Source organism: Callorhinus ursinus, unplaced genomic scaffold (assembly GCF_003265705.2).
Source record: "Callorhinus ursinus isolate GAN/ISIS: 27379988/994484 unplaced genomic scaffold, GSC_fseal_2.0 scaffold11, whole genome shotgun sequence".
In the NCBI taxonomy this organism is placed as follows: Eukaryota; Metazoa; Chordata; class Mammalia; order Carnivora; family Otariidae; genus Callorhinus; species Callorhinus ursinus.
In genome coordinates this window covers 49,144,405-49,156,738 of record NW_027397073.1, presented here as the reverse complement: position 1 = coordinate 49,156,738, position 12,334 = coordinate 49,144,405, and the positions used below count along the sequence as shown (strand labels likewise).

Here is a 12,334-nt window from a genome sequence, read left to right as displayed (position 1 = left end):
TTGATAGGATTTGCCACAAATTCTATTCATTGTTCTAATGCAATGGAATATCTAATCCTTCATTTTTGAGCAGTTACTTAGATGCTGAGATTTTTCTTAATTACTAATATTATTAAAGGTGATATAATAATTGTCTTTAATGTTTCCATTTGTTGTCTGTGCAAGATTTTGACCTATGAGAAATAGCACAATAAATCCAAATTACAACTGCAGATTTTCCTCTAAGTCTTCTACTGTAATTACACTTGGTTGCATTTGAAATGACATTATATAATTCCTTAGGAAATGGCTGCATATTCCAAGCCAGGTACAATAATTCTGAGTGGCTTTTGAAGCCTCATATTTAAAAAAAATATTTTTAAGATTTTATTTATTTTTTATAGTTTTTTTAAAAAGATTTATTTATTTATTTAAGAGAGAGAGCATGTGTGAGTGGGATGGGGGAGGGGGAAGGCAGAGGGAGAGATGCTGACTCCCCGCTAAGCACAGAGCCAACGTGGGGCTCAATCCCACAATCCCGAGATCATGACCTGAACTGAAGTCAAGAGTCGGACACTTAACCAACTGAGCCACCCTGGTGCCCCTCAAAGATTTTATTCTTAAGTAATCTCTACACCCAACGTGGGGCTTGAACACACAACCCTGAGAGCAAGAGTCGCATGCTCTACCAGCTGAGCCAGCCAGGCATCTGAGGCCTCACATTTATAGCAGCTGCTATTTTAGAGTTAGAATTGTGTATGTGTATGTATCTATATATACAGATATGCAGACATATGATATAAATATATGCATATAATACACATAATGTGGAGATACCCTTTTAGGCCAAAGTACAGTAACTCTTCAAGGAAGGTCCTAGCAATGAAGGTTATAGAAAACTGCTTCCAGCCCTTGCAGATATCTGATAAACTTGGAAACTCTCTAAAGGACCCTCTCTAATTAACTGTCATTTGCAACCATTTATATTTCTTTTTCACATGCTACCTTTAAATTAAGTCTAATAAAGTATAACATGTAGTATAATTTAGTTGGAAGGTACAGCCCCACAGGGTGTCATAATATTTGCTATCTAACTGACTCAGTTCAAAATATTATTTAAAGTATTACAGGAGAGCTCCATTAATATTGGCTTACCTAAAATGAAGCTTGGTGTTGCATGATCAGAAATCACCTTGAATATTATGTATCTATTTCCTTTAATAAAAAGTAAGAATATTAAGAATTTGAGCATTTTTAATTTTTCTCTTCTACCTATAAATTTTTTTCTTTGCTTCAGCTTTTGGACATAAAGTCAAGGTGAGAATGTTGAAAAAACTCTACATGGATTCTAGGTTCCTGTTCCACACTTAAATCGGTCCTGACAGGAGGTTAACTGGCATTTGAAAGTTTATTGCTTTTTTCTAATAAATTACTGATATTTTAGCCTCAGTCTTACCCATAAAACTAGCATGATTATATTGGTTATGAGTAATTTTTCCCCTGGTAACTAATCTGTGAAGAACAAAAGTCTGATCTTTTTTTTTTTTTTCTTTCTAAACATGACATCTGGCCTTAGGAAGACAAAGTGAATTCACCATCTTGAACATTCTGTTGGAGTCAGAATTTGAGGAGGGGGAGCCTCTGATAAGGAACATGGTTGCCATTTAAGGAGGAGCAGTTTATTTTAGAGATTTTATGGTCTGTGTTCCCATCACCTGTATTAACAGAGTATTGGTCTCCTCCCATAATGTGATTCTTACTCCTTCCCAGAATGTAGAAGCCGACAATCCTCTGCTACTTGCCACTCTATGAAACCAAACTCTTCGGTATCATCAACTGTGACTCCGGAAAATGGCACAACTAATGGATACAAATCAGGATTCATTCAGACAGGTATGGGATATTTTCTTTTGGAATATTTAGTGATGCATTTAAAATTTACTGTGGACTGGTTTGAATAGAAATATTTTAAAACAGAGGTATTACCTGCGTTACTATTAGAGTAAGAAATTTAGCTCAGGCATAGGGCCTGTCTCTAGAAGACTCTGACAGTGGGCAATAGGTAGAAATCCAGACATGAGGAGAGTCTGTGTCACAGCTATCAGGTGGCATATATTGGGGACATAACTCATGAAGACTAGAGTTCCAGGGTAGGGCTCTAAACTAAGCCCACAGAACATTACAGGGAATATTGCACCAACTAGGATACTAAGTAAGGTCCCAAGGTAGGACTAAGGATCACAATGGAAGAATCCAGGATTGAGTTTCTAGTGGTTCAAGATAGAGGCTTGGTTACAAATAACAAGACAAAATTTTAGTCTGAAACTAGGTTACAGTATTAGAGTAGCATCAGCAAAATGGCCACTCCGATACTGAGCAGATAAGTTGCTAGTCTAAGGCTTCTAAAAATTCCTCCAGTGTAAGGACTGCACTGGTCCAGGCCCTGAGGGCAGGATAAGGCTCCAGGTGGGACTGGATGTTTCCAGGTGGCTGAAGGGCTGGACGGGCTGTAACTGAAAAGATCACTGCAGATAGTATTTGAGAAAATTATTTAGAACCAGTCTAGGTTATATCTTAGGCAAGAAGGAAAGTATTTTAAAAGAATTTGTGAATTTTTTTTCCGTTCACTTGTTTTTTGTAAAGTGCCCATTTTACTTATCTGATATGCACACTTCACAGTATATGTGCTTTGCCAGTGTCTTCTTAACTGCAAGTTAAAAAAGGCTGTCTTCATTTATTTCACTACTTAGCATTTCTCTTTCAGATTCATGTGAAATTCTGATGAGCTGATAAACTGTTTCTACTTATTTTCAAGAAATAAGTAGTTATTAGAAGATGTTAGTAACCTTAGCTATGATAAAAAAGGCTAACTTTGTCTGGGGCTCTTCTTTGTGTGTCTGCACTGAGCTAAGTCTACTTCATCTGGGATTTTAAAAGTCTGATTTTTAAATTGAGAGATTTAGATAGCGGCTCTTATGTAAGAAGAGAGAGCATATCTCTTTAAAATGAGAGAACATGGTGTTACTAGGTATTCAAGAAAAAAAAAATTGGCACTTGGCTCATGGCATTGAAACATTAATTAGCTTTCATTACAGTTACATTTCATTACAATAATGATAAACCTATATGTCTCTCCTAGAATATTAGTTTAATAATTTGGGTGATTTCATTGTGTATTTTCTTCCATTAGACCTTGGGGCTAGGGAAATGTGATTTTAAAACTACATAAAAAGTGAATATTTACTTTATTACAAAACATCTGAAGCATTTGCTGTGTTCTAAAACCCTTGTCAGATGCCGGAAGGCAGGGTTCCAACATTTGACCAATGGCTCCAATGATTTAAAAACCACTCATACAGGGGATAAAAGACAATGAAACATGTTACTTTTCCTAAAAGGGACAGTTAGATATATAAATAACCAGCTGTACCTGAAAATAATGAAAATATATTAAAATGTTAACAAGCAGTAATGCAGTTTTAATTATATTAGAAAATACATTTTGAAAACAAATATTGCTCTGAAATAGAGGAAATCAAGATTCAGGCTTTAGCAAAGGCTCCATCAATTGCCATGGGAAGACACAGATAAAGCACTGACTGACTCACAGTGAACACAGGTGGTCAAGATTTATGCCCATAATTCTTGTGTATCCCTTGTAGAGGTGAAAGTGGTTATTTGAATATGAAATTAGCTATTAACAATTTTTAAGTGCTGGTGCCTGGGTGACGCTGTCGGTTAGGCATCTGCCTTCTGCTCAGATCATGATCCCAGGGTTCTGGAATCGAGTCCCTCATCGGGCTCCCTGCTCAGCAGGGAGTCTGCTTCTCCCTCTGCCCCTCCCCGCTCGTGCACACACTCTCTTTCTCTCTCAAAAATCGATAGTCTTAAAAAAAAAAAAAAAGACAGGGATACCTGGGTGGCTCAGTCGGTTAAGTGTCTGCCTTCGGCTCAGGTCATGATCCCAGGATCCTGGGATCGAGCCTCACATTGGGGTCCTTGCTCGGTGGGGAGCCTGCTTCTCCCTCTCCCTCTGCCTGCCGCCCCCCCTGCTTGTGCTCTCTATCTCTGTCAAATAAATAAATAAATAAATAAAATCTTTTTTAAAAAGACAATTTTAAGTGCAATCCATAGAATTTAATAGAAGAAAGTACCCTTTTTAATGGAAATTTATTTTTTTATTTTTTATTATGTTCAGTTAGCCAACAATAGTACATCATTGGTTTTCGATGTAGTGTTCAACGATTCGTTATTTGCGCATAACACCCAGTGCTCATCACAACACAGGTGATGGGTATTAAGGAAGGCACGTGTTGTGAAGAAAGTACCTTTAAAGTGAGGCTTTGTATCTAAAACTTTTCTCTTGATGAATTATCTTTATGAGTCTTCAACAATAATTTCTTTCTTCCTACACATGTTGAAAGTAATAGGCTTTAGGAATTTCATGTTAGTGTTACGAAATCATTGCAAACATTAGAGTATGCAGCATCTCCGTAACTGATAGAGATTCATCCTTCTATAGGAGATTGTCTTCTTAATCAGTGGTCAGTGACTTCCTGTAATCAACATTTCTTAGCCTGAAATGTAGGTAGACATGTTGCATAGTATTTGAAGAAGGGATTAATTTACTATTTACACATCTTTGTCTTAAATGCTACCTGCCAAAGTCTGGATTTTCTGTTCTGGCTGGCTCACCATTTTCCCTTGCATATTGTTTTCAACGTAGTTATGTCATTGATAATTCAAATTTTAGTCGACAATCCCAGTAAAATAGTTTATCATTTTGACTAAAGGTGGCTATATAGTTACCTACCTACGTCATGCACACATACCACATACAAACACACATGTGTGTACATGTATTATGTTTGATCGGGACAAGAATTCAAGAATCGATGAAAAATCTTAGCCTAACCAAAGATCTTGAGTTTCTCTTTCCTGTTTTCTTCTGAAAGTTTTATTGTTTTATGTCTTACACTAAAGCCTATGAGCCATTCTGAGTTAATTTCTGTGTATGGTGTGAAGTGACCATCTAAGTTCATCGTTTTTTGCATGTGGATATCCAGTTGTTCCTGCACCATCTTTGAACTGACTATCTTTTTGTCAGTGAATTGTATTTGTCAAAAATCAGTTGACTATAGGGACATCTGGGTGGCTCAGTCAGTTAAGTGTCCGACTCCTGGTTTCAGCTTAGGTCATGATCTCGCGGCTGTGGGATCGAGCACTGCGTCCGACTCTGTGTTCAGTGCAGTCTGCTCCAGATTCTTTCTCCCCTTCTCTCCCTCTCTCTCATTCACTCTCTCTCAAATAAATAAATAAAATCTTTGAAAAAAATCAATTGATTATAAATATAAGGATTTATTTCTGGAAAAATGGATAAAATGGACCTTATTAAAATTCAGGATTTTTACAGTTAAAAAGGCAACATCAAGAAAATGAAAAGACAAGTAACAGAATGGGAAAAATTATGTGAAATACATATTTAGTGAAGAATTTGTATCCAGAATTTTCAAAGAACTCTTAAAACCCAATAATAAGATGACAATACAGTCAAAATATGGGCAAAAGATTTGGAATAGATACTTCTTCAAAGAATATGTACAAATGGCTAATAAGCACATGAACAGATGTTCAACATCATTAGTCATTAGGGAAATGCAAATCAAAACCAAAATGAGATACCACTTCACACCCGCTAGAAGGACTATAATCAAAAAGACAGATGGCAGTAAGTCTGTGGATGTGGAGAAATTGGAACCCTCATACACTGCTGGTAGGAACATAGAATGTGGCAGCCACTTTAGAATACAGTTTGGCAGATTCTCAAAAGTTAAATATAAACTACTATGTAACCCCACAGTTCCACCTGAGTATCTAAGTGAAGACACATCATCACAAAAAATTGCATGCAAATGTTTTTAGCAGCATTATTGGTCATAGTTGAAATTTGGAAACAACCAAATGTCAATCCGCTCATGAACGAATAGACAAAAATGTGATATATCCATATAATGGAATACCATTCAGCAATAAAAAATAATAATAATAAAGAACAAACTACTGACACATGCTAAATCATGGATGAACCTCAAAAACACTATGCTAAGTGAAAGAAACTAGACAAAAGAGACCTTACACTGTATGATTTTGCTTATATGAAATATCCAGAAAAGGCAAATTATAGACACAGGAAAATAGACTACTGGTTGCCTAGACCAGGGGGTGGGAATAGAAATTAACTGAAAATAGGAATTCGGGTTCTTATGGGGGGGATGAAAATGTTCTAAAACTGATTTATGATGGTGGTTGCACCCTTGGTAAGTTGCTAAAAATCATCTAAGTATACATTTGAGATGGGTAAATGTTATGATTTGTAAAATATACCTAAATAAAGGTATGGGAAAAAAGATTAAATAGAGAAAGAAGAAACCCTTTGGTTTCTATTCTATTTCTATTTCTTATTCAGTGCAATACACCCTAATTTATTGACTATTTACTGTGAAATGGTAAACAGCACATGGCTTGGAGTCAAAGTCCTGATATTCAAATATTACATCTGAATATATTCATTGATACTCAGGATAAATCACTTCTGTGCCTTGGTTTCCGCATTCGATAAACCAAAAATAACACCTATTTTGCAACTAAGGATTAACTCAGCCTTTCTACCATACTTCTATTTGTGTGACATTCCTCCCAATTATAATTGTTAATGGTCTGTATTTCTCTTATATGCTAGAAGCTCTATGTTCATTTGTTTATCCCTGTACCTAGTACCTGGCAAATACCTGAAAATAAATATTATTTGTATTCCATTTTTATTCAAATTTAAAGTTAGCATTTGGGTGATTATTAATTTACTGGTGTGTACAATTTTTCCAACTGAAGATGATATGCTCATCTACTATTAGGAGGAAACATGTTTTTATGCCCCAGCCTATTTGGCAGGATAGAGATGCACCACCTAAGTTCTGCCCTTATGACTAATAGGATAATTTTTAAGAACACTATCAGGCAGGGCCACTTTACGAGCACTGGGCACATTTGCCTACCCTTTCTCCCTAGAAAAGTACTTAAAAATATGTTTTATGACTGTGTTGATATAAAAATGAATATTTAGTATTATATGTTAAAATACTTCCTTCAACCAAAAGTTCATTATTTTCTTTTGATTTTAAAATAAATTAAAACATTTTCTTGAGCCCCTAAAAATATTATAGACCCAAGGCATTGTGCCTTCTGTGCCTAATGGGGAAGTTGGACCTATTATTGGAGACAGAGGTATTGTCCATGAAATGGGCTTTTCATTTCTGTGAGCCACGGTAGGCCTAAAGGAACATAAGCCCTATCTTAATTTTGTGTATTAAAGAACCAAAAACAATATGAAAGGACTTGCCCTATAATGCATAAAGCTCATTAACCTTTACTAATAAAAACAGAGTGGACCTGGCACAGGGAATAGACACAGAGCTGCAGAACAGAGTAGAAAGCCCAAAAAGCAGATTCACATAACATATGGGTAGTTCATCCTTAATTGAGGTGACTTGCAGATAGTGGACATTTTCTTTCAATAAATGGTGCTCAGAAATCGGATATCCTATGCGGAAAAAAAAAAAAAACCTGGACCCCTATTTCACATTATACACAAAATCAGTTCCAGGTAGTTGGAAGATCTAAATGTGAAAGGCAAAACTATCAAACTTTTAGAAGATATTGTAGAAGAGTAGGCTCACCATGGCTTTGGGCGGAGGTGGCAGCGTCCCGGAGCAGGAGGACTCGGTGTTGTTCTGGTGTGGCACCGGCCAGCATGCTCTAAAGAATGGTGACATTTCTGAAGCTTCAGATAAACCAAAAGGCGCACCTAAAAGAAAACCTGCTAAGAAGAATAAAAGCCAAAAAAAAGAATGCTACAACACCCCTGAAGCAGTGGAAAGTTGGTGACAAATGTTCTGCCATTTGGTCAGAAGACGGCTGCGTTTACCCAGCTACCATTGCATCAATTGATTTTAAGAGGGAAACCTGCATTGTGGTTTATACTGGATATGGAAATAGGGAGGAGCAAAATATGTCTGATCTACTTTCCCCAGCCTCTGAGGTAGATAATAATGTAGAACAGAATGCTCAGGAGAATGAAAATGAAAGTCAAATTTCAACAGATGAAAGTGAGAATTCCTCTAGGTCTCCTGGAAATAAACCAGATAACATCAAGTCAAAAGCTGCGCCATGGAACTCTTTTCTCCCTCCACCACCCCCCATGCCAGGATCAGGACTGGGACCAGGAAAGCCTGGTCTAAAATTCAGTGGCCCACCACCACCTCCACCACCACCACACTTCTTATCATGCTGGCTGCCTCCATTTCCTCTGGACCACCAATAATTCCCCCACCACCTCCCATATGTCCAGATTCTTTTGATGACGCTGATGCTTTGGGAAGTATGTTAATCTCTTGGTACATGAGTGGCTATCATACTGGTTACTATATGGGTTTCAAACAAAACTAAAAAGAAGGAAGGTGCTCACATTTCAATTAAGAAGTAATTCATACAATATTCTCTAATAGGGGCAGCTCTCTCCCAAGGAGAAGGTATTTGATGTGCCATGGTCAACATGAACAAAATTTCATCTTCTTCTTCATGAACAGTTGGTTGGGTGGTATAATCACCTGCATTTCCCCTTGTTGCATGTGACTCATGCTTAAATAACCAGCCATGTGTTTCAAGGGAATAATCGGTTTGAATAACTCAACAATGGAAATGTGAGTAATTAAAGAAACTCATCATGTGTAGTACAGAAAAGTCAATCTGTGAAAATTTCAACTCAGCCCATTTGTATATTGTAACTTTCTTAGTATAAAGTATGTTAAGCTTTTTATTAATGCCTTTAAAAATAAATGGTGAATTTAAAAAAAATATTGTAGAATATCTTAGATATTGTAGATATCTTAAAAGTAGCAACAAAAAGTGCTGCACATAAAGGAAAAGACTATTTCACTATGCTAAAATTACACCTTCTGATTCTTAAAAGGCACCCTGAAGAGAGTGAAAAATCAAGTCATAAACTAGGAGAAGCCGTGTAACACATAAAACTGACAAAGGAGGAGTACGAAGAGCATATTAAGAATGCCTATGAAAAAAGAATGCCTTTTTCAATAAGAAAAAGACACATCAACAGAAAAAAGGATTTCACAAGAGACAAAATACAAGGAGCCAAAAATTACATGAAAAGATGATTAACCACTTTGGTAAATAGGGAAATTACTTTAAAAATACAATGAGATACCATTATACACACACCAAATTGGCAATAGGTTGAAGTAGAACAGTAGTAAATCTTGGCAAAGATTTCAAGCAACAAGAACACTGCTGGTAGTAGGAGTGTTAATTGATGCCACACCTAGCAAGTCATTTGCAACACATAGCCAAGTAGAAAGTGTGCATCTCCTATGCTTCAGCTATTCTACTCCATAAACTCTTACACATGTGTACCAAGAGATACATACAAGACTGTTCATAGCAGTGTTCTTCACAATTGGCTCAAAATGGACACAACTCAATGTTCATCAACAATAGAATGGTTAAGTAAGTTGTGATACATTTATATAATGAAATATCGTTGGGGTGCCTGGGTGGCTCAGTCATTAAGCATCTGCCTTCAGCTCAGGTCTTGATCCCAGAGTCCTGGGATCGAGCCCTGCATCAGGCTCCCTGCTCAGCAGGAAGCCTGCTTCTCCCTCTCCCCCTGCTTGTATTCCTTCTCTCGCTGTGTCTCTCTCTGTCAAATAAATGAATAAAATCTTAAAAAAAAAGAGAAAGAGAAATATCATTTGGCAATGGGAACGAACAGTACCTACATACAGCACAATAGAGGAATCTTAGAAACATCATGTTGAGCAAAAAAGCCATTTACAAAAGAACTCATCCATTATGATTTCATTTTTATTATGTTCAAAACCAGGCAAAACTAAATTATTTTAGGAATATGGGGGCTCCTGTGTGGCTTAGTTGGTGTCTGCCTTCGGCTCCGGTCATGATCCCAGGACTCATAATCCCAGGGTTCTGGGATCAAGCCCCATGTTGGTTTCCCCGCTCAGTGCGAGCCTGCTTCTCCATCTCCTCCCTGCTTGTGCTTTCTTTCACTATTTCTGTCACTCTGTCTCTCTCTCTCAAATAAATAAATTTTAAAAATCTTAAAAAAAAATACATAGCCCAATGTTTACTTCTGAGGGAAGGGAGAGTGAAGGGATGGAGAAGAACACAAAGGAGGGTACTGGCTGCTGGGAGTATTTCATTTTGTTATTTTCCTTGCCTTGGTTGGTGGTTGGTTGCATAGGTATTTGCTTTGTAATTATTCCTTAAACAATACATAAATATTTCACGTGGTCTTTTTTGTATTTTGATCTCAATAGGGAAAAAAGGTGGATTTATCCACTCAGACTACACACATGTAATGTATACAGTCCTCACACTTCGAGAGTAGGTGGTACAGGCCAGGGATACTATGGTGTAATAATAATATCTTCGTTCTTTTGAGTTTTTATATTTCCCGCTGTGGTGAGTTACTGCTATAGTGGTAGAGCTACAGCGTGGAGCCTCACAGCTGACTTTGGTCTCTAGGAAGGGGGGAGGCAGAACTAACCCTAATAAAAATCTCTACATGCTCAATCTTTTTTCCTTGCTGCAAACTCTTCCCCTCCTTTCCTTTGCTTTCTAAGAGTTTAGAGCTCTCATGCTGCCATCATACTACTTCATGATGCCTGCCTTGCTCACATAGTTTTCTTATTTTGTCTCCATTCCCCTCCTTTCTCTCCCAGTAAAACTTCTTTGTCCCTGGTGACAGCCATTTAGAAAGCAGTTTCTATTAGAATGTATCATCTAACTGTCCCTAAAATGTAGCTATGTTTGTCCCTTTCCCCTTTAGATTTGTCTTTCTTTAGCTGCTAAACTTCCTTGAGGTCAGTATAATCAAAAGTTCCTCTGGCAGGTTTTTCTAAACTTAGTTCCTTGTAAATATTCAAGTTAATGCTTTGCCGAAACAAAGTCTGCTTTTTCCAAATGTGGTGGGAACACTGGCCAGCAGATTTGCCTACTCCCAATCAGACATAGAGAATGTAGGCTCTGTCTTGGGCAGGGGTTGTAGCTTTGCCTTCTTCTCCAAATTCTGTCCCCAGAGCCTAGCATAGTACCTGGCCTGCTGAAAAGGCTCAATAAACATTTGATGAATGAATGCAGGGGAGGGAGGGAAAAGAAAACCAGTGCTCATACCCTTCCAAGGCAGGGCCACGAATGTTTGTGAGACCTCTCTTCCTCCCCTACAGAAGAAAAAAACACCACTATTTAGCAGGTATAAGGAATATGGCCTACTTTGTAGAAATGAAGAAACTAAGTAATAACAATGAAAAGTAATTTTCACTAATTACATTAGCCATAACATTTCAAGTGATAATATACAGTGCTAACAAGAATATGTTAAGACTGACACTCTCAGCCAGACTGGTAGAGATGAACAGTGGCACAATCTTTCATGAAACTATTTGGCAATATGTAACAAGAACATTAAAACTATATCCTTTACTCTAGTAATCTCACTTTAGGTGATTTGACAAGAAAATAACCTAAAAGGAAAGTCAAGATAGTCACTGAAGTTATTCTTTATATTAACGAAAAAAGGAGAAGTTACCTTAGTATAGAAACAACTGAATAAATCATAGCATGCCTGCGTGACAAAGATGTTAAAAAAGATAATTATGGCACTATGCAACCACATAGAATGTAATCATATTAAGTAAAAAACATAAGGGGGTGCCTGGGTGGCTCAGTCAGTTAAGTGATTGCCTTCAGCTCAGGTCATGATCTCCAGGTCCTGGGATTGAGCCCCACATCAGGCTCCCTCCTCAGCAGGGAGTCTGTTTCTCTCTCTCTCTCTCTCCCTCTGCTCTTCCCGCCTGCTTGTTCTCTCTCTCTCTCAAGTAAATAAATAAAATCTTTAAAAAAGTAATATTAAAGTGTATTTTTGTTATATCATGTTCAAAGTATGATGCAGATAAAACACAGAAGGGTATATACTGACAGAAAAAAAACAATGGTTTGTAGAAGTGAGATTTTTAGCATGTTTGTTTCTATTTTTCAATTTTTTATGTTATATTTTTCATAGTTAAACATTTAAAAATTCTCAGGATTAAGCCAAATTTATAGCTCAGTAGAAAATATCTGCTTTTCCTGATTTCTCTTCAGCACTCTATGCATGTGTAGGAAAAAGGGCCAGTACTTAGCATAGTCAAGTCCAAGATACAGCTAGAAGGCAACAGAACCAGAATTTGAACTTTCTCTTCTCACTACTGACAATTTTATTGGTCAA

At 37.1% G+C, this 12,334-nt stretch overlaps 1 protein-coding gene and 1 pseudogene across 9 annotated transcripts in view; both read left to right on the top strand.

The window, feature by feature from the left end:
• Positions 1–12,334, top strand: part of GREB1L (GREB1 like retinoic acid receptor coactivator) — a 272,431-nt gene that overhangs the window by 153,657 nt on the left and 106,440 nt on the right. For all 9 annotated transcript variants that reach the window (XM_073898430.1, XM_073898429.1, XM_073898428.1 and 6 more), the window contains one exon: positions 1,750–1,872. In XM_073898430.1, the coding sequence (XP_073754531.1) occupies positions 1,750–1,872 (123 nt within the window). The remainder of the gene's footprint in view (positions 1–1,749; positions 1,873–12,334) is intronic.
• LOC112834949 (survival motor neuron protein pseudogene) lies at positions 7,714–8,871 on the top strand (annotated as a pseudogene).